The sequence below is a fragment of the Phoca vitulina genome, unplaced genomic scaffold, assembly GCF_004348235.1.
Source record: "Phoca vitulina isolate PV1807 unplaced genomic scaffold, GSC_HSeal_1.0 scaffold8, whole genome shotgun sequence".
In the NCBI taxonomy this organism is placed as follows: Eukaryota; Metazoa; Chordata; class Mammalia; order Carnivora; family Phocidae; genus Phoca; species Phoca vitulina.
In genome coordinates this window covers 31,782,183-31,809,061 of record NW_022589711.1, presented here as the reverse complement: position 1 = coordinate 31,809,061, position 26,879 = coordinate 31,782,183, and the positions used below count along the sequence as shown (strand labels likewise).

The 26,879-nt window shown below is 38.2% G+C and overlaps 1 protein-coding gene across 5 annotated transcripts in view; it reads left to right on the top strand.

Moving 5' to 3' along the window:
* Positions 1 to 294: 294 nt before the first annotated feature.
* Positions 295 to 26,879, top strand: part of CD47 (CD47 molecule) — a 46,551-nt gene continuing 19,966 nt past the window's right edge. For 2 of the 5 annotated variants that reach the window (XM_032406481.1, XM_032406480.1), the window contains exons 1-3: positions 295 to 487; positions 12,125 to 12,472; positions 21,102 to 21,191. In XM_032406481.1, the coding sequence (XP_032262372.1) occupies positions 445 to 487; positions 12,125 to 12,472; positions 21,102 to 21,191 (481 nt within the window). In that variant the 5' untranslated portion in view covers positions 295 to 444. Of the gene's footprint in view, positions 488 to 11,057; positions 11,889 to 12,124; positions 12,473 to 21,101; positions 21,192 to 26,879 lie in introns of those variants that run through there. The other 3 variants (XM_032406484.1, XM_032406483.1, XM_032406482.1) reach the window with 2 other exon arrangements.

Below are 26,879 nucleotides of genomic sequence, written 5' to 3'. Positions count from 1 at the left end.
GAATACACGCTCAGCCCTCAGCCGCCTGTGGCGGGCTGGCAAACAGACCGCGGGGGTGGGGAGTGGGGGATGACGGGACGTGACCGGAAAGTCCGGCGCGTGCCACTGCGTGGGAGCGGGATCCAGGCCTCGTCGGAGCGGACTGGAGTGGGGACTCAAGCCCGCAAGGCAGGAGGGCGTCGCGTCAACAGTCCCGGCGGCCGGGCGGGGGCGAGTGCGCGTGCGCGGTTCGCGCGGCGGGAGAAGGGGGGGGAGCGGGCGTGGGGTGCAGGAGCGCGCGTGCGCGCGGCCAGACAGCCTGGGCGACGGGTCCTGCTTGTGACGGACGGCGGCGTCCGGTCCTGCCCGTGACGGCGGTGGCGGCCGATACTGCCTGTAACAGCTGCGGCGGCTGCTCCAGACACCTGCGGCGGCGCCGGCGGCGACCGCCCGGCGGCCGCGGAGATGTTGCCCCTGGTGGTGCTGCTGCTGGGCTCAGCGTGCTGCGGTGAGTGGCCCCTCTCTCCTGGGTCGCAGACTCGTGTTTCGCCGCCCCCGAGGCGCCGCCGCGGGTGTGTGGGCTGCGTCCCGGCTGGCCCGGCGGCGCTTTGGAGAGGGTGGTCAGAGCGCGGGACACGCGGGCCCTGCTCGCGCCGGGTGCGGACGTAGGAGGGCCCGAGGGTAATCCTGCTCCCCCTTCCTTCCTTTCCCTCTTCTTCCTCTTCCCCCAGGGTGAGAGCGGGGTTTATCTCCTTCCCCCGTACTCCACCTCCAGATGCACACCGAGGAAGATTCTGAGCCGTGCATCTCACGCAAAAATTAACTGTAGAGAGAAAGGGCGCGATCAGAGGCGAGGGGTGGCAACTGTTAGGGCCCCCCCCTTTTGCACCCCTCTTCCTCCTCGGTGCTCAAACGCATTTGGGGATGAAGAGGGAGAGTGGGAGGGCCCGGGCCTCTTGCAATAGAAGTGCGCATTTTGGGGAAGTGTGCAAGACGGGATTTCTCCTGTTTGCCCTCCCACAAGAACATAGAGTTAAAGAAACATAAAGGAACAATTAAGTTGCATTTCCAACCCAGCATTTAATCAGAAGAATCTTCTGGCCGCTTTTTTTTTTTTTTTAAACCCTAGAAATAAGCTACCTGGAAACTCTCCTACCCCCACGCCCTATCAACCACTTTAATATAGTCCAAATTGTACATTCAAGTTTTTCCACTTTATTTGGGCGAACCGTTTTAATAGTAATCCAGATTTCGCTTGAAATATGAAGACTATAACCTCCAGTCAAAACGTATTTGCTGCAGAGTGGGATTTGGTGTCTTTCAACGCCAAAGGCGGTTGGCCCCCCTAGGCTTTTGGAATCCATTATGCTCTTTTTTTTTTTTTTTTTTTTTTTTTGCGTGTGCTTCGTTTGTAAAAAGTGAGGAATGGGAATTTTCGTGGTTCTACAGTGCCTGTCACACTTTACATCTGTACAGTCTTCTGTTAACTTTTTGTAAGATTAAGTATTGAGTTTGAGTAGCGCAATTGTTACATTTAATTTTAGAATGCTAAATTAATTAGATTTTAAACTGATTATTAGCCAAAGTGTGCCATTTATAAACGCTTGTGATTTCAAGCCATTTCCATTATGCCTTTAAATCCTTGCTTACCACTTTCTCCAATCGAAACATCCTGGGTTGTTGGAGTTGTTGATGATATTTTTATTATCTAAAGAGTTGATAATTAGATAAGGTAGTATTTCTTGTCGTCATCATTAATGGCTTGTTACCATTACTATTACTATAGCAAAAATAATACTGCTTTCAAAAACCTGTTGTGTGATCAGAAAGCCTTCATATTGAACCAAATTACAAATTTGTAATAAAATATCACTAATTCAGACTGTTGGCATCAAAGCTAGTCTGAAGAATAAAAAAAATGTAAATCATATACTATATTAAAAACAGTGGTCCTGTTTCCAAGCAGATGGGAAAGAACTGCTATAATGGTATTTTGGGGATAAGATTTCTGCTAGGCCTTATTTAATAATAGTTAAGTCACATATAATTAGCAGTCATTTACATGCAATATTAATGTGCTCAATTCCCGACAGATTCACAGAATTCACAATTTATAGTATTTTATTGTACTTAATAATAACCTGAAAAAAAGCAAAATAGAGGCATTATACATTTGAGTTCGGCAAGTGTTGACTATAAAACAAAGTGATAGTGTTTGTCATAAGATATAATGGATTTTGTGTGTGTTTAATATGTAGTTTTAAAAAAGACAGGTATGAAGATATGATAACAGAACACAAGTCATTATCAACCAGGGTATTTAAGAGACTGAATTTAGAATTCAAAATGAGTAAAACAGTCGCAGATGTGTACGTTTATTTGTACTGAAGTTTCATTTTGCTTTCAGTTTCATTTATAGATGACTGGTAATCAGAGGCATTTTTTGGAAGCCACTTAGTTTCAGTTGACCTTTGTCGTAAAAGAAGTTACCTGAAATGCTCCTTCCGTCTACTTACAGGCAAACTGCAACCCCCCTATTGGTTTATAAGACGCAGAATGAATTACTACACTCCTTTCCTCCCCCGCCCCCTATAAGTCCAATTATACTTCGTTTAAAAGCACATCAGTAGTTTCAGTATTTTTTACTAACTGGCAAATAAAACTTGACTTAGGTAATGACAGTGACATGGACTGTCTTTTCAGTGGTTGAATAATTTTTCTTTGTTTGAAGTGAGTTTTTAAAATCAAGGGTGCACATGATTAGAAAACAGTTTTATTGTCTAAGCCTGGTAGTAATTTGTCTTGCTTAAATGAAAATGTTTTCTCTTAAAGAATATATTACTTTTAAACACAAGTTGTTATTTTAAGGAAGTAAACGCCTATTTAAAAGTATTTATTTATGGGGCCACCCCAGCAGTCTAGAGGCAGTGTGTTAAAGCATTACACTAAATGCCTACTGTTAGGACACTTGCTCATGCTGTCATCTGTATTTTGGCAGATGTTTTATCTTTGCCACTGAATTGTTAATGGAGATTTGAAAGGCCAGGTTCTAAAGAAGAAAAGTAGGTGTTTTTCCTAAGTTTGATAAATATTCTAAGTCCACACTAATCACTCATATTATTAAAACCAAGTTTGCATTTCTTAATGTTCATTCACCTAAAGCCAAATAAGCAGTTTTTAATACTTTAATGTTCTTTTTGTGGTACAGTTTTCATATAAGCATTTTAGCCATCTTTTAGGTTTTTGCTGTTAGCTTTTTATACAAGATAAAAATCTCTATATTTTGATGTCTTGTATCTCAGCCTAATACAATGCACTCTTGGGTTGTCATGAAGCAAATTTTACGTTGTGTCTTAGTGCAGATAGTTCTTCCATGATAGAAGAACAAGAATAATAGTGTAGGGTTGATTTTGTTAAACTCATTGTAGTACTAAAGTAAAAAATAGAGAGCACCCAAGAAATTTGATCCTGATATACCTAGACTGAGGCAATAGAACCTGGATTTTTCTCCTTCATAGTTACATAGAGTTGAAACAGAAATTATAGTTCTACCCTCCTCTGAATATTGCATTCCTTATCTATGGGACAGTTAGATAAGACTCAGAATCTGATCAACCCCAGGGTTTGAGATTCAAATTAAGAGAATAAATGTGCATATTTGAATACGTGTCACACTTACGGATTAAAGGCAAAGCAAGGCATTTGGCAAGTGCAGGGTCTGTCAAAACTGCTTTTTCCGTTGCAAGCAAGTATGAGCCCATGCTATGTTCTAAGCACTTTGCAAGGCCCTCTTGGTTATAACATAAATTTCAGATTGTATGCCTCTCAGTAACTTAAAATGTAGTTTATAAAGAGTAGGGATTTTTGTTTGTTTTTATCTCTTGGTGACATCTAATATATTTTAAATGCTAGATAAGCCCATAATTCTGGATGTTACTGACTTGAAACTGCTCTCTGTCCTGTAATTCTAGGTTTATCACTTCTGTTCTTACAAGGCCACTTTAAATCTAGTAGGGAATTACTTTGAGTCAGAACTAAACACTCTGTGGACATGCCTATTTTACCCTAGACCTTATTTGGTCTGTGTTGAGGAGAGATCTGTCTGAATCCCCCTTTTTGACCCTAATTCTAACCTGATTCAGTTTGAGACCTTCGTTCTTCATAACAGGGTCTTGATCTGATGGCAATAACTGGTAGGATTCATTTTCAGCAGGTATCTTTGTTCACGAGCTTTGCTTCTTTTACCTTAGTGACTGTTGGGCTTCTTCCCCATTCCTTGAACATCCATTTCAAGCAGATAATTAACTTCCTACTCTACTGCAAAAAATAGTGATGTGTGGTGTGGACTCTCCAAGCTTCCCTCCCACCATTACTAAACTTATCTACAATATCTTAAGCAACCATCTCATTCTCTTCCCTCCCCCAGTTTCAGAAGTATACCTATTCACCTTTCCAAGGAAGGGTTCACCTTTCTACAGCTCTTTCACTTTCACCATTTTGGAGACCTGCTCAACTCAGCTTAATTCTTCAGTCTTTCATCTTAGATCTTTCCCTCTCCATTGGTTCCTTCACTTTAGCTTGCACACATGCTCAAGTTTTACCCCATATTACAAACAAACAAGAAGAACCAAAAAACCTTGCCCTGGCCCCTGTCTTTACACTTTTCCTGTTGCCTTCTCTCTCTGCTTTCTTACACTGCAAAATTTATTGAAAGAGAATGCCTCTTCATTCTTCCCTCTCATTCCCTTCCCAAATGCAATCTAACTTTTGATCCCACTAGTCTGTTGACATTGCTGTAGATAAAAAAGCTAATGAAGAAGTTTTCAATCTAGAGGCTGATTTTACTCACACTATTTAACATCAATTTTGTCCACATGAAGACCCTTCTTTGATGTCCTCAGTGGTATTTTTTGCTGCTCTCACTTCTTTTTCTCACTTCATTAGTTTATTCCTCTTTAATGATTTTTCCATAAATATTGGCATTCCCCAACATTTTATTCTCTGGTTCCTGCTCTGTTTGCTTTGCAGGGACTTTCTGGGCAATCTTGTTTATGCTCACAGTTTCACTTACCAGCTGTGATCTTGGTGATTCCCAAGTCTTCATTGCTCTGACCTTTCTTCTTAAATCCAGATCCATATGTCCTGGGGTCTACTGGACATCCTCGTTTCATTGTACCACAGGTACTTTAATACTCAGTCTATTAAATATTGAAAGAAGATTCCCCTGTAAATCTCCAAAATCTCTTTTCTCTATAAAATCCACAATATAGCTTGAAACGGGGAAGGGGGTGTTGTTAAAGTATATTAGGCAGTTACGCATGCTTTTAGTAAACAGTTTTAATTCTTTCCTCTTCTCCCTTATTTCCCACATCCAACTTATGTTGATATTCTTTGGTTTTTACTGTAATGTTTTGGCCTTCTCTCCAGATGTCAATTACCTGGACTATTACAGTGATCTCTTGAGGTCTCTTTTCCCATCTCCCTTCCTGCCCTCAGTTCACCCTTCATGCTGCTGTATTATTTTTTTAAATGCAAGTAAATCTGCATATTTTGCTGTTGCTTATATTATCAAGTCCCAGTTCCTCAGAATGACATTCAAAAGCCTTTACACTATTTCTTAACCATCCCTTTTTCCTAGAGTTCACTTGAAGAATCTTCTGCCTCCAATTATTCATTTTTCCTCATTCCTCTGCACATGTTATGTACTCTGCCTAGAAAGCCTTTCCTTTTCTATATAATTCCTACTCATCCTTCAAGACCTAGTTTAAACATCATCCTTCAGGAAGATCATTCTTAAACACATTCATGTAATTTTTAAGAAACTCTTCCATGCAATCTGCAACTGACTTGATCGAGATTTTCCATTAAAATATGTAGCTTCTCGATTCTATAATCAGGTCTATTGACGTGAAAAGCAGTGGAAGATTCTCTTGACAAATGGAAGAAGAGTGAATCCTCTCTGATACAGTTTTCCTTTCTTGGGATTCATACTTTAAATGCTTTACATTTTTGAGGAATGTATTGGTTTGTACTTGCTGGACCCTGGATCCATAGGATACCAAATGAAGACATTGTCCTTCTTTCTCTACCTTTTGAGCCTAATGGAGAGATGAGTTAAGTAAAACAGTAATTTCAAGATTCAGTAGTAAGTGCAGTGACAATACTTGAACAGGGGGCAATGGGAGCAATAAGGAGGGAATGGACACGATTGAGCAGTGGTAGGGAAGAGGAATAGGATTGAACATGTCCCTTGTGTTCTAGCAGGAAGAACTAAAGTTAGCAAACTATAGCTGCCATTTATTGAACATTTCCTGTGTATGCGAAAGCACTGCAATAAGAACTTAATATTTATTTTCTCATTAAGTCTTAACAAAGTCTCTATGAGGTATACACTTCCTTAATTCACATTTTGTGGATGAGGAAACTGAGCTACAGAGGTTAAATAACTTGCCAAAGGTTATACAACTAGAAAGTGCCAAGTCTTGAGCCAAGGTCTGACTCCACAGTGTGTGCTCTTACCTGGACACCAGATGAAGTGTTTGCCAGCATGTCCAAAGGCATGGATGGGGATGAGAGGGCGTTTGCATATTCATGGAATTGCAGGGGTCATTATGATTGGAGCTTAGTTTGGAAATGAGGGAGTACAGGAGGTGGGGCTGGACAGGATGAAGGACTAGTTTGTATTCCATGCTAATGCACTTAGAGTTTAGCTTGAAACGGGGAGGGAGGTGTTGTTAAAGTATATTACGCAGAAGAGTGCACATTTGCATTTAGAACAGTTATTTTGAGAACTGTGGAAAATACATTGGGGCTGAGATGGGAAAACGTTGAGGCTGGAGGTAGGGAGCTAGTTAAAAGGTATGACAATATCGCAAAAGAGAGATTCATACAACAGACATTGGATTGAGGAACCATTAAATAGGTTGAGCCTACTAAGAATTCTTCATAGCTAAGGAGAGGGAGGAATCTAGCATGATTTTTATTAGGTCCAGGTCTGGTTGACTGATAACAGAAAATACTTTGGATGGTGAGGATTTGGGAGGAGGCTAGGAGGAGAGTAAATAGGTTTTTGGACAGGTTGACTTTGAATTAACTGTAGTACATTCAAATGGAAGTACAGCAGACAGTTGACTTTTCAGGTCTGCAGTTAAGGAGAAAGGGGGGCCTGGCTAAACAGAAAGTGTGTAGGTAGTTATAACTGTGGAGTAAGAGAGAATGGTGGGCCCCAGGGGGTTGGGAGGAGGGCGGTGCTGGATATGAAGTTTTGAGGAACACTAATATTTATTGTGAGTCAAGGAATAGATTTCAATAAAGAAAGAAAGCTCTAATGGGGTGGACAAAGCAATAAGAGGAAATTCAAAATCAAGAGCTATCACAGAGGCCAAGAGATAAGAGCAAAAAAGGAGCTGCCTACTGGCTCAGGAACTATAGAGTAGTCAAGATAGTAAAAACCGCGCACATTCCATTTTTCACAAGGGATTGTTGGGGGCTTTGGCACGAACTGTTGTAGTGAAGAAGAGGTAGAGGCCAGGTGGCAGAGATTTAAGAAGTGAATAGGAGGTAAAGAAATGCATTTAGACTATTATTTTAGGATGCTAGGGAAGAGAGAGACAAGTATGAGTGATTTTTAAAAAGTTGGTTAATATTTAAGCATTTCTTTTATGTTAAAAAACACCTATGAATGGCATGGCGGGTGTAGGAAGCTGATAATCAACTAGGGAAAGTCCTTGGGGTGACTAGTGGGTGTGGAGGCAGAAATGAAAACTAATGGGTGAAGGGATACAATTGTGAAGAGGAGGAAGGTGAGGGGGGTGTGGATAGTTGGGGTTGCAGGTAACTTTGTAGGTGGGAAGTATTGGAAGCTTCTGGCTTCTCATCTAAAGGACTCAAATTAAGAAATACAGCTTCTTTGGAGAGTATAGGATAAGCTTTTGCAAAAGGGGAGTGATATAAGGGTTACAAAGGAGAGAGAGAGGTTTTGCATGGAACATATAAAAAGGTAAATGATTAAAGGCCCAGATGGGCGGGAGCTGTGACAATCTTCTGTTGTTCCCCTAGTAGCAATGCAAATTTTCTTAGAAATCTGTTAGACTGATTACTCTCCTGCCCATCTATAGCACTTTGTTCATACCAAAGGATAGCACTTATGACCTCCTGTTATAAAAAGTATGTATCATTGTTCCAAATGAGAATTGGAAGCTTCCAAAAGATAATCTCCGGTTTTTTTCCTTCATTGTATCCCCTTATCCTATCACAATGTTTCAGATCAGGTAATTCTCAGTAAGTGTTTGTTGCATTTGTACATTTCAGAGCTAGACTTGTGTGCTGTGACTACCATGTATTGAGACTTCTCTGAAACATGTAATAGCTGTTTTCAGGACTGTGGTCTGAGATGGTTTCAATTGGTGGTCTGTATTTACAGAGGTTGTGAAGTCCAGTATTTTTGGCATTTTATATAAAATAATTTCCCCATTTCATTTGTTAATTTATCTGTAGCTCTTGCATCACTGATGGTTAGTTATATTTACTTATTCCTATCTGATTTAGATTGCTATAGGCATTTCTTGATTAATCAGGTTCCTTATGTTAATTATTTGTGTACTTTTATTTGCTCTCTATATTTTAAATCTTGTTTTTTCACTTTGATGTTTCATCAGAAAGCAGTAGGAAAAAGAAGGAAAACCCAAATCAGATAATTTTACTACTTAATAGTTTTGTTTTTTTAATAAATGTTTATAGAGGGTGAAGCTGTAGTTAACAGCTGGTGGAGTGACATTTTTGGACTACCCTTATTTATTAATTAACACAAGGGTTATTCAAGTTATGGCTTATCTAGGTCAATTTTACTTTGAATTTTATTAATAGCATTTATTCTACTTAAACTGCTTCAGCTATAAGATTGTTTTATTGCAACAAAAAATGCAGTACAGTTAGTGCTTTCTGTATTCTTTAGAAAATTCATTCTCTGAACATAAGATGAAATTGTGGAGTTTTACCAACCACTTCTTACTTAGAGCCTTCTAAAAAAGTTTGCTAGGATAACTGAGCTCTTTACTTATATCTATTTATTAAAGGGTAATTTTTAGAAATAATTTTTTAAATCTTGACTCAAACAAATACAAAATGATCACATATCAAAGATTTTATTTCACATGTTAATTAGCAAGTAAACCAGCAAGATGATAAAAACGTCTCAGTTTTAAAAGAAAATTTAGAGAACAGACACATTTATAGGCAATCAGGAATGGTGAAATGAATTTTCAAATAGATGCAATATTATCCTCAAGGCAATAAAACATGGTTTTTTGAAATCTTCTCTTCTTCCGCCAGGGAGAAATGAATTGCAGAACAAAGTTTATTTGTATCTCTGTGGACACAAATCATTTGCATTGCCATCAGTTTTACCAAATTGTAAAATAGCTCAGACAGATAAACACAGTGAAAGGCATAGGCCCCTACAGAATGAAATATTCCCAAGGAATTTGTCACACAATTCCCAGCACTCCATTGAAAGGACACTCAGTAATCTTTGTGTCCATTTCAAAACCTTTCGCTATATTTTCTGACACTTTCCTTTCTTTCTGATTCCAGCATCATACTTTTTTCTCTCCTTTTTTTAAAAAAGATTTATTCATGGGGCGCTTGGATGACTCAGTCGGTTAAGCGTCTGCTTTTGGCTCAGGTCATGATCCCAGGATCCTGGGATGGAGCCCCACATTGGGCTCCCCGCTCAGCACGAACTCTGCTTCTCCCTCTCCCTCTTCCTCTGCTACTGCTCGTGTGCTCTCTCTCTCTCTCTCTTTCACTTACTTTCTCAAATAAATAAAATCTTAAAAAAAAAGATATATTCATTTATATAAGAGAGAAGTGGGGGGGGGGGCGGGCAGACGGAGAGAGAAAATCTCAAGCAGACTCCCTGCTCAGTGCGGAGCCCGCTGTGGGGCTCAGTCCCACAACCCTGAGATCATGACCTGAGCCGAAACCAAGAGTCTGACACAACCAATTGAGCCACCCAGGCACCCCTACTTCTCTCCTTTTTGTACACTATAGTTCCTCCCCTCCCTACCCCCAGTTTTTCTTTCTCAGGGAAGACAGTTCCCAAGCCCAAGGCTTCGAAGAATGCAGCTGGAAGTCCAGGTTTGCCTGAGGCTTCCTAATATTTGGATGGCAAGAAATGTAGAGAAGTGGGAAGAGGTGAGCTATGGATATCCCCAAGGCTAGTTCAAACTGCAAATTCCCAGAAATAAAACAGTTTGGACCTGCCAGTCAGAGAAGGTCCAGATCATTACAGTAAAATGCCATATCCCCTAACTTTTATAGTATTACTCCTCATGTTTATAGCACAGTATTGTTAGCACTTGCCCAGGTATTTTCTCCTTTGATGCTCACCACAATTCTGTGAAGTAGCCCAGTGTTCGTTTTTGATCCTCTTATTCACAGAGAGTAAGCCAAGGCATAGAAAAGTTAAATGAACTGCTTAATTTGTACTCAGGCTTTCTGAACATTGTCCACTTCATATTCCACTATGCATCCTAGCATTCAACTCAGTGGGCAGTTACTGAATAATAATTATGTTCCTAGGATAATAACATCCGATGCTCCTGATTTTTATTCCCATTTTATAAATGTAGAGAGAAGAAATCTTAAGGATGAACTATTGAAGTTGATGTTTTATTTGTATTTGTTAGTGCTTTGTTTTTTGAGGGAGGAGCCTGCTAACTACTTAGGTAAAAGAATTGATAAATGGTTGAACAGTATGGAAGACAGCTATAATTTCTCCATATTCTCATACATATTAGATGAAAGGTAAGTGAATTTCCTTTTGCAGCCCCTCTTTTGTAAGGCAATGATAGTTTATTCTCTGGAAGAGAATTGATAGAATACAGTAGTCCACCTTACCTGTAGGGGATACGTTCCAAGACTGCCAGTGGATGCCCGAAGCCACAGATAGTTCCAATCCTACATACACTATTTTTTTCTATATGTATCTATGATTAAATTTAATTTATAAATTAGGCACAGTAAGAGATTAATAACAATAACTAATAATAAAATAGAACATTATAACAATGTGCTGTAATAAAATTTATGTGAATGTGGTCTCTCTCAAATATCTTATTGTACTATACTTACCCTTCTTCTTATGATGACGTGAGATGATAAAATGCCTACATGGTGAGATGAAGGATGTAGGCAATGTGATGTGACCTAGAGTTAGGCTACTTATAGATTGTCTGATCATGTGTCAGAAGGAAGACAATCTGCTTCCAGACTGTGGTTGACCACGGGTAACGGAAACCAAAGAAAGCATAGCCATGGATAGGAGAGGACTAGTATATATCCTATTTATTAGCAGTACCTGCTCTTGGTATTAACTTGTTTCTTAGCTTTTTTTTGAGCGGTTTATGGTTTCTAGGAGGAAGAATACCTGTAATACATATTTGGAAATTGTTCCATAGTTTCAGTGAAATATAGGGGTGGGAAAATGCCTTTCTATTGTATATAATCCTTTCTATACATACAAAATGACTGTTGCTGGCTGTATTTTGCAATGGGAAAATAGCCATAGAGAATGTTTTTTCTCCTTAGCATTCTAAGACTTTCCATCCTCGTGGAGAGATGTGATGTGATTCATCTGGTTTACTTTTTTGTATTAAAGTAGACCCCGTCATCTTTTTTGGAAATGCAACATAAGGATAAACTTCCTATCAGTTTAGCAAGTTCTATTTAGAGGAAGTATATACTGAATATAATATTTGCTTTGATTTTCTGTTCAAAATTTTTCCATGGTTAGGTCACTATTTTTCTACATCAGTCAGTAGGCAGTAATGATTACTTCAAAGCTCCAAAGCCAGATACTACACCTTCATGTTCCAACGGGGTTGCTGAATTTATTCCCAAGATGTATGGTAATGTATACTTTGTATTACTGAGATTGAATAAGTAAAAGTTACAATGTTGTCTACCAGCTGTGCACATTAATATTAAAATAATTTGGATTTTTTTCACCTTGCCTGTCTTCTCTGTAGTTGCACTATTTGCTTAAACGAACAAGTGAAACATTACTCTTTATCTTAAGGATTTGTAACAACTTGAAGTATAGAATTCTATAATGAAATGAAACAATTTTCTTTTTCTTTTTCAGGTTCAGCTCAGCTAATATTTAACATAACCAAATCTGTAGAATACACTGCTTGCAATGAAAGTGTTACCATCCCATGCTTTGTTAATAATGTGGAGGCAACAAACATTAATGAAATGTATGTAAAGTGGAAATTAAAAGGAAAAGACATTTTCACCTTTAATGGAGCTCTACAAAAGACCACTCATGGCGATAAGTTTAAGAGTACAAAAATCGTACCACAAAAATTACTAACTGGCATTGCCTCTTTGGAGATGGATAAGGAAGAAGCTGTTGTAGGAAACTACACTTGTGAAGTAACTGAATTAAGCAGAGAAGGCGAAACCGTCATAGAACTAAAATACCGAATTGGTAAGATTTCTATAAAAGCTTCCCATTTATTTGTCGTGTAGCATCCTGATCCTGTTAGAAATGGGGCAGAATGGGCCTAGGTACTCTTTGAATCAAAAGCAGGCTATTAATAATAAATGTTGATGTAATGTTAACAGCTTTAAGGTCATGAGTTTTATATTATTTGCTCTTCTGCTTTTCAGAGTAAAACCCCTTTGTTGTTGGCTAATTTGTATATTGTGTGGTTCTCAAACTTTTGTTCTAAGGACTGTTCTGTTTGGGTGAGCAGTCCTGAGGTCATCTACTCTGTATTTCTGTTTGCTGCCATCAAAAGTACTTTCTTTCCTATGATTAATTTTCCAGTCTCTTTCCAATTATTTGGCCTTTTTTTTTTTTTTTAACCTTACACTTTGATCAAGGGTTGACAAGTCCTGGCCATGTCCCCTTTGCAGAGAATAGATTAGAAGGAGAATCAGGAGATTAAAAAATCAGGTTATCATAGATCTGTCCTTGAGGTTTCCTGTGCTTAGCTTTGCTTTGGTATTTTTTTCACTGGCCAAGATTTAGAAGAACTAGAGATCCAATTCAGTGTATCTGAATTCAGCCTTGATTATAGCACCATGATTCTGCTTTTTCTTCACAAACTTGGCTTGGTGAGTTGTATAAAGCAGTAGTTAGCTGAAGTAAACAGCCTGCTTTCTTTTCTATTCTTTCTCAGCCAGCTGATTTCTTCAACTACATACAAGTGCATTATGACTCTCTGTTTTGAAATATGTTTACAATCACTAGACATATTACTGATTTTAGGATTAGACCATGCTTTGAGAACCTCTGCTTTAGATGGGACTAGAACAATTCAATTGTATCAACTCTTTACCTTCTATTCTTCTAGTGTTCGTGGTTATAAAATGTCTGTTACCAGATTGAGAGTGGGCTGTTTAGTTTGATGGAATATTTTGACATGGTTTAGGATTAGGAATCAGGAGATCTGAATTCTATCCCCTATTCTGCTACTTAATTATTTGCCTATATGATCTTGAGAAGTTTCTTCTCTTGAGTCCAAGTAACCTTATCTCTGGGATGGGGGTGAAAATAGATCCCTGCTTTTGTGTGTCCTCCAGTATAATGAGCATCAGCTGCGATCTCTTGTGTGTAAGTTCTGTGTCAACCAGAGTGCTTTGCAAATGGTTGTGTTCCTGGGATGTTTATTTTATGAAGTAAGATAAGTTGTTGAAGCTGGCCTGGGGTATTGTGAGAGGGATTTCTGTATAGTGAGGAATGGGCAGGAGGTAGCTTAGAGCAGGTTGGCAGAATTTGGAAGGTGTTTCTGCTAGAAAATCTCTTACATTGTAACTTTTATAAATTGATATTTATTTGGACTAAGGAGCTTTTTAAAAAAAATGTATGCCTTTCAGCAGGGTCTAATCATTCAAACACAGCGACTGGAATTAGATAATCTACTACCTAGCTGAAATTTTTCTGAAGGAATGTATACTTTTGTGGGAATGGAAAAATAAGACCGGGGGAAGCAGTAATTTTGGAGTGTAGTGTCAGTCACTGAGGCAAACTGTTAAACTCTAGATATGAAATTTGAAAGGTTTGGCAGTGGAGTGAAGATGGATGGGGAAGAAATACCAATATCTGAGATGAAGACAAAGTTTGTAATTTTATAAAAGTGTGATTATTTTATCTTTGTTTTCAAAGTACCCTGTTAAAAAATGAGTTGTACTTACCTTTCGGGCCATTAAAATGAGAAGGTATTGTTTTGTTGCAGAGAATGTAGAAAACTCTACCAGAGGTCTCAGACATTTGACTTTGCACCCAGTTTTATTTTTTGAAATAATTAAAGGTTCATAGGAAATTGCAAAGATAGAACAGAAAGGTGCTATCTACTCTTTGCCCAGTTTCCCCCAGTGATTACTTCTTATGTCACTGTAGTAAAATATCAAAACCAGCAGGTTCACAATGGTACAATGTGTGTGTATTTCTTTGTCATTTTATCACATGTATATATTTAAGTAACCACCACCACAATCAAGATACAGAACTACTACTCCATGGACACAAAGATCTCCCTCATGCAGCCTCTTTATAGTCACCTTCCCCTCCCCAACTACCCCCAGCCTGGCAAGCATTAATGTGGTCTCTGTGGCTGTGATTTTGTCATTTCAACAATGTTGTATAGGTGGAATCATACAGTATTTTGAGATTGGCTTTTTTCAGTCAGCACAGTGCCCTTGAGAACTATACAAGTTGTTGCTTGTATCAGTAGTTCATTCTCTATCTATGTGTCTCTGTCTGTCTGTCTCTCTCTCGGCTAAGTAGTAGTATTCCATGGTATGGGTATATCACAGCTTGTTTAACCATTCACCTATTGTAGGACATTTTGGTTGTTTCCAGCTTTTGGCTTTTACAAATGAAGCTGCTATGAACAGTTGTGTACAGGTTTCTCTGTGGACATAGTCTTCTTCATTTCTCTGGATAAATGGCCAGAAGTATGATTACTGGGTTATACGTAAGTGTACGCTTAGTTTTTAAAGAAACTGCCAAACTGTTTTCCAGAGTGATTTTTTCATTTTACATTCTTAACAGCAGCATATGAGCGATCTAGTTTCCCCACATCCTTGCCAGCATCTGGTGTTGTCTCTGTTTTATACCCATTTTTGACTGGAGAAAGAAAGAAACCTCCTCTGCTCAAAAATGTTAATTTGGGGCAGGACTCTTACTGTAGAATATAAAGTTACTGTAGTAGAGATATGTACCCATCATGTGGACTTTGGGGATTTAGGCGGTAGAAACCATTTTTACTATGTTGTGGTTTTTTGCAAATGTAGGCATAAAGGAGGAATAGAAATTACTTAATAGAGAATTCTACTTAGTGGAATATGGAGTAATGGTGACCATTTGTGTTCTTTTTTTGAGCACTAAGACGGAATATGTGCAAGCACTATATATGAATTAGAGTTTTATATGCCTCTGGTGTCTATGTATAGTATCGTACCATGCAAGGAGCACAGGACTTGAATTTAGAAAGCTTTTTCTATACTTTACCATTTTCTAGTTTAAGAAGACTTGTTTCAGAAACTCAGCCTATGTGATCCTCAGTTTTGTCTGTAAAATGGGGATACCATCTCCATGACAGAATTGTTTGAGATGTATGTAAGTTAATATCTCTCTTTCTTAAAAGGATTTATTGAGTCCCTGCCATGTGCCAGGCACTGTGCTAGACACTATGGATTCAGCGATGACTAAGACATGATCCCTACTTTGAAGGAAATGATAGCAGTATAAATAAGAACAGTAAAATAATCTAACATTTATTTGAGCACATACAGTATACTTCATGTATGTTGTATCCTGTGATCTTCTCAAGAACTGTAGGAGATAGACATGGGTCTTATCATTTAACAGATGAGGAAACAGGTTAGATTTAAACTACTTGTTCAAGATTTGAGTCACAGCCAGGATTTTAACCTAGATCTGTCTGTCTTCAAAACCCAAGATGTTTACCACCACGCTATATGGTTTCTTTGAAAACACCTTGTAAATAACTAAATACTAAATGTAAATAATAGTTATAAAATTTGTCATTAATATCTGTATTGATATTATTAATAATACAAAAACGTGGAGGCTTAAAATTTTACATTTCTCCAAGTAAGTTATTAAGGTTTTGTTTTAAAAAAGTAAGTTCAAATTCAGTAGAGTTGCCATTTCCATCATTGTCAACATGATACACATTATGCTCATGATGTTGGCATGAGGGCATTGCAAGATCCTTGCAATAGTTCTCTAGTGCTGTGTAACAAATAACAAGTGTATTGGCTTAAAAACAGTACCCATTTATTAGCTCACAGTTCTGTAGGCCACAGTTCTGGTCGTGGTGTAACTAGGTTCTCCCCAAGAAGTCTTACGAGGCTAAAATCAAGGTGTCGACCAGGCTGTGTTCTCATATGGAGTTCAGGGTCCTGTTCCAAGCTTACATGATTGTGGCAGAATTCAGTTCCTTGTGATTATGGGATGGAGGTCCCCGTTTCTTTGCTGGATGTCCACTAGGGGCTTCTCTCAGCTCCTGGAGGTTGCCTCATTCCTTGCCACATGGCCTCTTCCATATGTAAACTCAGCCGAGAAGATCCTTCCTCTTGTAGAATCCCTCTCACATATTGAATTCTTTTCCAGGAAGACCACAGACCCTTATTTTAAGGGCTCATTTGATTAGACCAGACCCCTCTCTCCCATAGGCAATTGCTCTTTTGTGAAGCCAACAGGTTGGGCACCTTAATCACATCATCAAAATCCCTTTTGACATATGACACAACATAATCATGGGAATGAAATCCATCATAGTCACTGTCCCATCCCTTCTTCAAGGGGGAGGGAATTACAAAAGGCTGATTGCAGGGAGCAGGGATTTGGGGAGCCACCTTAGATTTCTGGGTGATGTAAGTAATCAGGGACTGTAGCCTCACAAAGTTGACACCTCAAAAAAGTCATCACAATCCTGAAACATCAAGTAAAAATTTGGCTTGAATTTTAGTGTTGGGAATTTTATCGTGATCTTCTTTTGTGGAAACTGGTGTTTGTGAAGGTTTACCATGTATATATTTGAAGGAAAGGCACACTTACACTGATTAAAGTGATCTTTTCACTTTTTCCAGTTATCCCATTTTGTACACAGTGATAAAGGAAAGAAGTACTGGGTTTTTATAACACTTAGGCTGGGAAGAAGAATTTAAACACTCATTCATAGACCATACCTCTTAATATCATTTCTTTGCTTTTCCACTAATGAGTTCATCTTCCTGAGAGCCACACTACCTGAACAGGAATTGGGGAAGAGTAATGGGCAGAGTTGTCAGCCATAGCTTGAATGGAATAGCATTGCCTTTGGATTATCTTTCTTATTCCTAAAGTGGAAAAATATCTGATATTGTTCTTAGTCTATTTTAAGCTTATTTCTTAGTGCCATAGACATTCAAAATTTGAGAAGGACCTTAGAGAAGTATCTTGTCTCTTTTCTCCCATTGAGGAACAAAAGTTAAAGTCATCTGACAATAGTACCAAAACAAATCAATAGCTTCATGGCCATATAAGTGGTTTTATATAAAACATGGGCTTTTTTCCCCCCAGCATCTCATTTGGTTCTTGAATGTCCAATTTGGTGATCCTCAGACTCTCCATCTTAACAAATTAGAGAGAGGTAACACATTCATGTCAGTGAGAAGAGATAAATTATGGCCCAGGTGTGCAGCAGTGATTTTGAACTGAGAGAATGACAGAACACCCCCTCCATACATGTGTGCGTGCTCACACACACACGCATTTACTATGGAGAAAATACTAAAATCTTGGGGTGAGGCTGAGAGGGGAGTGTATGTGAAATTTGAATAAACCTTCTGATAAGTTTCAATTAAGAATCACTTAGACAATGGTATTTTTTGTTTTACAGTCCCACCTTCTGTATGTCACTGAAATGTCCCTTACACTTTTTTTTTCCACAGAGAGTCTTGGAATCCTCCAGTAATCATTTAGTCTCTCACCGTCTAATTCATTAATTACTTCTATTACACCCCAGGAAGTTATCATTCAGCCTTCTTACCTGAACACTTGACATGAGGAAACTCTCTTACTTCCCAAAGGATCTTGGTCTATTAGTAGGCAGTTCTAACTTAAATCAGGCTAGAATATGCAGTCCTGTAATTTCTCACAAGAAGAGCTATGGTGTTTCCCTCCCAAGCTTATTCTTCTCTAAGATTGAAATCCCCAGTTCTTCCAGCCATTGCTAATGGTTTCAGGATCCCCCTTCTAGTCACCTTCCTTTGGAACAATTCCCTGTTAGGTCTTTAAATGTGATGAGTGGAAATGTACTCAAGACTGTGTTTGTGGGTCACACCTTGTCTTCCTGCCATTACCCAATTGCTGCAGCAACTTTCTGATCGATCCTGCTTCTGTAATCCATTCTCCACATGGCTGGCAAAGATTTTAAATGAATCATGGTCATTTTTCTCCTTTGTTTGAAGCTTTCCAATCACTTAGCATTGCTCTTACAATAAAATCCAAACTCTCATAACAAGCTATTAAGACCCGACATGATCTTTCTCCAGCAAGACTCTTCCCATCTCCTCTTGTATCACTAAATTCTAGCCACCATTTAGTTGCTTGAACTTGCTGTTCCTTTGGTGTCTCTTCTTCCCTGTCTTCAGAGACCTCTCCTTACTCCCCACCCCAGAGACCTCTCCTTACTCCCCAGAGACCTCTCCTTACTCCCCACAAAAGTCTGATCTTCAGTTTCTCCCCCTCCTCGAGCTCATGGCCCCACCTGCCATGTTCACTGTCAGACCTTAAGTGTCTAGAATACCCTATCCATGGTGTGATTTCAATAAATATTGTGGTCAGACACACCTTGTATTAATAGGTTTCTATCAATATATCCTGAGATTGTTTTGTTGCATAGGGAGGGAGGTCAGCGAAAGAACATTTCATTGTCAGCTCATCTTAAACACATACTGATTATGTTGATCTGATACTGGCTGTATTTTGAATGTAGAGCCCATGAGATTTGCTGTGGAACTGGGTGTGGGGTGTGAGAGAAACCAGGAGTCAAGGATGACTCTAAGATGTTTGGTCTGAGTAATTGGAGAAGTCAGCACTACCAAAATGGGGAAACCTGAGAGGGGAGATTTGGTGAAGTAGGCGGAGGGGTATCAGAAGTCCATTTGGGACATGAAAACTTCAGATACTTAAGATCCTTGGTTCATTATATATCTTGGATACCAGCCCATTATCCATAGGGAAGGGGGTAGAGGGATGGGGTAACCGGGTGATGGGTATTAAGGAGGGCACATGTGGTGATGAGCACTGGGTGTTACACGCAGTTAATGAATCGCTGAACACTACATCAGAAACTAATGATGTACTATATGCTGGCTAATTGAACATAATAAAAGAAATAAAAATGAAAAAAGATCCTTGCATTGTGCCTCAGTTTCCTCACTATTAAGGAGGGGTTGATAATTCCTCATATAATAATTGTGAGGGTTTGAGAAGTTAATATAGACAACTCAAAACAAAATAATAGAGAAAATAGACAGGGAAAATAAATTGATTAGGAATAGTCATTAGGTCATAGAGCTTTTATCAAATCCTTTGGGCATTAGATGTGAAAACCTAAGCATAATTTACAAAATTTTTTCCTGGTAGGATTTTAGGCCAAATTAAAATAGGTTTTCTTTGGTGTAAGAAGATACTCAGTAATACAGTTGGAAATTAAGGTATTGATTCAGAGTATCTGAAAAATGTCTCTTGGTAGAGATCTGCAAAAAATGAAACACAGTCTTCCATTCACTCACCGAACTATTTCATGACTATTAGAACCTTCAACAGCAAACCTATGGAGTCTCTACTATGTATAGGGTGAAATGCTAGATTCTGTAAAGGTAATATCTCTAAGAATTTATAATGTTGTTATATTCTGTATATTGCGAACATTTACCAGGTTTTAACATAAGGTTAATACAAGAAATGTATCATTATGGTATGAAAGCCCACAAGGTTCTTCACATGCCAATACGGAATGGCAGAGCCTGGGAGGATTTCAATGAGTAGGGTTGATTTCAGAGGAACCACCAGTGCTTGCTTTGGGCAGTGTTTAGGAATGTTCTTCAAACAGCAAATCCCCCATGTACAGGCAAACTTTGAAATGTCTTTGGTGCTTTTATTTGGCTTTATTGTTAAAGAAGAAATTTCATAGATAAAATCAGTGTCTTAAGTGTTAAGATGAAATGAAACTTAATGTTCTAAAAGTTCTCAAATTATTTGAAGTCTTAATGTCACAGTTTCCTTCATGTAGATTGTGTGGCTCTGTTTTCACTGTCTAGGTAACATGTGACCCACTTAACAGAAACTTCCTTAATACCTAACGTTATAATCATTGTAGTGAAGGTTGACTATTTGGTACATAGCCAAGCTTTGTTTTAAGCCGTTTTGTTTTTTTTTTTTTTTTTTAAGATTTTTTTTATTTGTTTGAGAGAGAGAGGAGGGGGAAAGCACAAATGGGGGGAGAGGGGAGAGGGAGAGGGAGAAGCAGACTCCCCGCTGAGCAGGGAGGCTGATGCGGGACTCAATCCCAGGACCCTGAGATCACGACCTGAACAGAAGGCAGACACTTAACCGACTGAGCCACCCAGGTGCCCCCATTTTAAGGCCTTTTCACGTAGTAGCTTTGTTAATAGTTGCAATAGTCCTTCAAGGCGTAGGTACTATGTTGTACTGGTTTGACAATTGAGATCACTAAAGAACAGAGAGGTGTTAAGACTTTGTCCAAACTCACAAAGCTTATAACGTAGAGTTAGGTTTCAAGCCAGGCTTCGTGGCTGCAGAGCCCTGTTCTCAGCTCCTGTGCCATATTGTCTCCTTCCATAAATCATGGGTTAGGGAAAATGTGGAAAAAAACACTTAAACTAGCTTCTTGTTTCATAAAATTTGCCGTATAAGTAAACTGTTTGTGTAGTTTGTAATTATTTTAAGGCCACAGTTTTAATAAGTTATTTTTATCTTCCATCTTCACAATAAAAATATATTGTTGACTATTCATAGCAGGACTTAACATGATTATAGTAAATATTAACTGCGATTTTTGTTTTCTTCCCAGTTTCATGGTTTTCTCCAAATGAAAATATCCTCATTGTTATTTTCCCAATTTTGGCTGTACTTCTGTCTTGGGGACAGTTTGGTATTGTGAGTAAGTATTTATTTCTATTTTTCATTTATGTTTTAATGATGAAAACGTTATTTCTGGGAGGTAATATTAGTGAAATATTTTGTCTGAGTTGTATTAAGAAGTGTGATAATGTGATAAATAATAATATACAGTCTCAATATTCTTGAAGTGTATATTTTCCCCCACAGTTTGCTGCAGTTCACTTTTAATTCCTAAGGTATTTTTAAAACTTCTTAAGAGTGAATAGTGGGAATCCTAATAATAACAATACCTTAAACTCATATAGAGTATAGTGTTTTCAGAGCCTTTACACACATTATTTTGGCAAAGAGATGGTCACAGCCCTACCTTAGTGTTAGGGTAGGATATTGTACTTTTGAGCATTAAGACTGCCCTGTCTTTATTTTCCTAGTTTGCACTTGTCTGTGTACATGTGTTCATCCTAGGAAAAGCCGCATTTGAACCGTGTTTTGTCATCCTTACAATGATTCTACAGCTTCTAAGGAAGTAGCCACGGGTGAATTGTGGGTTTTGATCATGTTTTGCTGTAATAGTCACGTGACCAAACTTCTCAGGGTAAATCTTGATGCTATTTCAGATTTAGCATCAACAATGTGGAATTGTCACTGCTAGGTAAAAAGGTAATATATATTCTGGTTGATACTTACACTCAACCGTATTTCCCTACCAGTTTGGTAAAAGAAATTTACTAAATTGGTGAGGTTCTGAGGTGACAGTCTAAAACATTTAAACTTCTAACGTGTAAGATTTATTCCTCATCTCCCTATCGTGCAATGAAATGGTCATTGAAGGCCAGTTAGCATTTATACAAGGCAAAGTGTGAATAATGCTGATCTCATTTATTTCATTCTGCAACCTTTAAAAAAGTGAAAGCTAGTAAAATGTTGTAGTGGATTGGCCTATTGTATATTTCATGAATTTTACTTTTACCCAGAAATCTGAAGTGATGAAAATGGAAGAGAGATGACTGATTATATATTCTGTGGGCTCTTCTAAATGTACGGCACTCTGGAAAATGCTTTGTGATTTCAAAGCTGTTCTCAACTTTTGTCTAAAAGCAAAGAAAGGGAAGAAAGGGCTAACAGTGACAACTGTCAAGATATTTCACAACTTTTATTTTCAAAAAAGTGTCTAGACTTCTTGTGGAAATTTTCTTAGAATTTTGGTAAGCCTTTTATTCGTGAATTTTTATATCACGAAAAAGACTGATAGAGCATCAAGACCTATTCAGTCTATCCTGATGTTAGGGAAAGCCTTTATCTTTATTGGCAGACCCAGGCCTTAAGCCCATGTCATATGATTGAGGTAGAGAATAGCCTTTTTTTAAGATAATGAAATTAATTCACAGTAGTGCGATTTGTTGCCTTTGGACTGGTTGAAGTTTGTTGATCGTGGCATTATCGTTAGTGACATTATTTTTATTGACTGAACGAGGAGTCAGTCTGTTCTCTATCAGCCATGTTTTCACAAAATAAGCTTTACAAGCTTTCTGACTTAAAAAATAGTAAATTATAGAGCAAAAACAAATCTGAAGCCCCCCAACCTAGAAATAAATTGTTGGTGTATTCTAGTGAGTTTCCTCCTTCCCTTTCAGTTTTTTTCTATGCATTTTTGTTACATTTCTTAAAAAAAGAAAACCATAAATGGACTCATGTAACTTACATACTTATATCCTGATTTCCCCCTTTGTTTTCGATATCTTTTTATAGCTGTCTGTGCTCTACTTTTATGGATGTACTCTAATTTACTTAACTCTCATCTTGATGGATATTAAGGATGTTTCCAATGTTTTTTGATACTATGGAAATAATTGTGCTAAAGATATGTAAGACTGGAAATGGCAGAGCAATTTTCAGGCTCTTGATAAATACTGCCAAAGTGTTTTCTTGAAACTTTGTATCAGTTACTGCAGATGAGAATATCTGTTTTTTACCTCATAATCCTGACATAATTCTAAAATCTTTGCTAATAATTTGATGGGTGAAAAAAAATCTTGTTTTAATTTTCAGTTTGTGTTAGGTTGAATGCTCTTTTTTATATTTATTCCACTGATCATATTTTAAAGAACATGCTTATGAAACTAAAAAAATATTTTGGTGGCAATTTTTTTATTTAGGCTCTCCTTAGAACAAATAAATTGTTGGGGGGAATGTGGAGAGGGGCCTGTATGCTTGATTCACTCAGTCTGGACTCCCATTGAAAGGTGTTTATGATAAGAGTACCTACATATTTGTGGAACCCTTGCTCTGTATGATAGATGCTGGAAAGCACTGACCTCTGCAGTCACATTTCCAGCCCACAGGAACTCAGTGGGGGTAGGTGTCATCGTTCTCATTCCTATTTTGTAGATAAAAAGGTGAGGCTCAGGTGGGTTAGGCAGTTTGCCCACAGTCCCCCAGTTCTTCTCTGGCGGTACTGGGATTTGAACCAGTGCTATTTACCACTACAGTGTACTACCTCCCTCTCTTGAACTTATTTTGAGAACTTTTTTATTTCAGGGAGAGTTAACCTGTATCTGGGTACACATACTCAGTAGATGAAACTTACTGACAGAGCAGACTGTAGACCTACTTTAATTTATTCAACAAGTAGTATTGACAGGGTGCCTACTGATTGTTAGGCATGGGCGTAGAGGCCTGAGATGTGGAAATGAAATGCATATTGCTCCTGGCTTTGTAGCATGCACATTTCAGTTGAGGAAGCATGTAAGTGTGCATGTTCTGTGCCTTCTGTCCCATTTTTGGGCTAGTCATGGATCTGAGTCTACCTTTTTTGGGGTACCCTTTCTAAGAGGCCTCCTGTTTATGGCCTGGGGAGTCGACCAAACAGGAGAGCCCTTCTGTTTTCCACTTGCCGTTCAGTTATGTGTTTTTTAGAGTGTGGTTATCATATAGTCCCTGAGTTATTAATAGTAACTCAGACCCATGACTTTCACTTTCTGGATTTCTAGTTGTCCTTAACTGTTTCAGGTTACTGTTTATGGTCTGTATTTGATCACAGGAGGTTTTCCGCAGTGGCTTTTCTAGTTCTGTATGTCAGTCTTTTGGTGGTCCAAGATTCAACTTGGACTTTCCATAGGCTAAACATGTAGTAAAGAACAGGTTGTGCCTTCATTTTTAGGGGAAAGAGTTACTTTCTACCAGAAATGTATCTTGAACTGTATCTCAGGATGTCACTGATCCTACTGAGGAAGAAGCCTGAGAAGACTTTTAAACTCCTGAAGCCAAGCCAGGACTTGGTGAGCCCTAGACCATGTTTTGAAGACAAAGGTTTCTTACAGGGAAATGTTCCTAAACATCTTTGCCTTTATCTTTAACTTACAAACTTTTAAGCAGAATCTTAATGCTTAGCAAACAGCTCAGAGATAACTAGAATCAAACACTGAGTCTTAACCAAAGTCACAAATCTCTAGTAGTAGTACATTTCGGGCACTTTCTTTTTGTTCTGAAAGCTATACCAACTCACAGTTTCCCATGCCAATGATGCTTAAGTTACTGGCTGATTTTCAGGGTTCTTCCTTAGTCTTTGGTAGTATACCAGGTAATTTCTGTCATTAAGATGTTTGATAAATGATTTCAAGTGTTGCCCACCAAGATCTCTAGTTCCTGTAGGGTTAAGGTTCAGTTCCATACCAACATTCTGAAATTCTTTGAGTCAGGCGTATCTATTTTACTTTTTATTTTACTTTTCCTTCCTTTGAACTTGTCTTTACACAAAACTGTGAGACCATAAACATGACCAAGTAAGCTGAAACTCTGCAAAGCAATCTAAAATAAATGCAAAAAAATTACTGTTGCTCCATGACCTTTAAAATTTTTGTCAAAACATTAAAAACCCTCTTACTGTCAGTAATAACACTGTTAGGAAATGGGAAAAAAAAGTAAAACTATTTAGTACATGGTAAATTGAAACTCTCATTTAGAAACAGTGAGAATTAAAGTGTTCCATCAAGAGTAGTTTGAATGGTGCTTGCCTTCTTGTTATATAACTTTGAATACAGAACAAGCATCTTTTTTTATGCCTCAGTGAATTGTCATACTCCTTTTAAGGTTTGGATCAGCTTCCAACATTTTATCCTTTGCATTTATAGTGTTATACAATATCTCCAAGAATTTCTTTTATGTGAAGTTTTTTGCCAGAGTCACCACTTCTGGGACATCTGCATTCCTTTTGTCACAACCTACTCACTATCCTGATTTATGCCAATAAGTTCACTTTTACTGAGTTTCTCTGACTATATATCTAGAGCCTCTTGAATGGCAGTAGTGTTGACATTCCCACAGTTATTTTGTGATGTCATTTACATTTTATTTGATCTCACTTCCAGCATTATTACTTTATATTTCTTTATTCTTTCATTTTTGCTGCCCTCTTTCCTCCTTTGATAATCCATCGTAAAATATCACATTGATTTATTACTGGGAGACAAGGAAGTTACACAACACACAATGCTCTGCTGTCTGTGCATGAACTGAGTAACAGATGTTCAGTGAGTAGTCACCAACGGTCTTTGAAAGAAGTGACATGATTGGTCCTGATCATGATACACACCTGATATTAACAGGGTGATTTGTGGACTGAAGAGATAGCAGTGAAGTTTGCACTTCATGCAAGTACTTAGTTAATATATTGTGGTATTGTGGTAGCTGAAATTTGTACTGCAATTTGGGGGCATTTGTGTTATTTAACTAAACCATGGTAACTGAAATTCATGAATATTGGAAGTGGACCAAGCAAGGACCTCTGTCATTTATTTCAAATTCATGCATTCTAGGCATCCTTCATGTCCTTTCCTAACTTTTCTAATCCTTGCTCAAGGTTATTCCACAAAGATTTTGGTTACTGCTCAGAGGCATTTGGTTTTATGTTCATGTGGAAATCATTGTTAGGAAATTCAAGGAAAAAAGTCCTCACAACAGCTTTGAAATCCTACTAAGTCCTTGAATCCAATTTTTAGGACTAGCTTATAAATACTGAAAGTAATTAGACCATGAACACACATAAAAAGAATGTAATGGGACAGGGAATTTCTTTGTAGATTAGAAAAATCATTCTGAAGAAGTGAGGACATATACTAACTTGCACTAGGAAAGTTCTACCCAGGAAGGTAAAATACCATCAAAATAAATAATATTACAAAGAATCATTCTGTGACCTGGTTGATGGATTCTATTAATAGGACTTTGTTATTAAGTTTACTCTGAATTCTGTTCAGTAATCTTGAATTTCCAGTGCTTTCCCTTGGTCCTTGCCACATAATTATCACAGTTCTGTTATTAAATGTTTTTATGCCCTGGTGTTACTGTAGGAGGAACTGAACAAAACTAGAGCTCGGCGGTGTACTCTTGTAGAAATGCAGTTGTTATTCCTTCGACCCTTTCCAAATGCAAACATCCCAACTTCCTGCATACATTCTGAAGTTACGGCACCATCCACAAGACCAGGGAACATTTGGAACCAAGAAAAGGAAGTTAGCATGTTGGACATTATCATCTTTAATCTTCTGCATTCAAAGTACTTACTGCACAGTGCCTGGGCTTTTTTATTTCTGGGTCCTATAGACCAGGCATGTGTCAGTATTCATGTTTACAAAATTGTTTCATCAAAGCCAGTTGGATAGTGTATGGAGTTTATTATAAGATTCTTTTACTTGCCTCTTGGCAAGTAATCAGTTTATAATTGGCATTA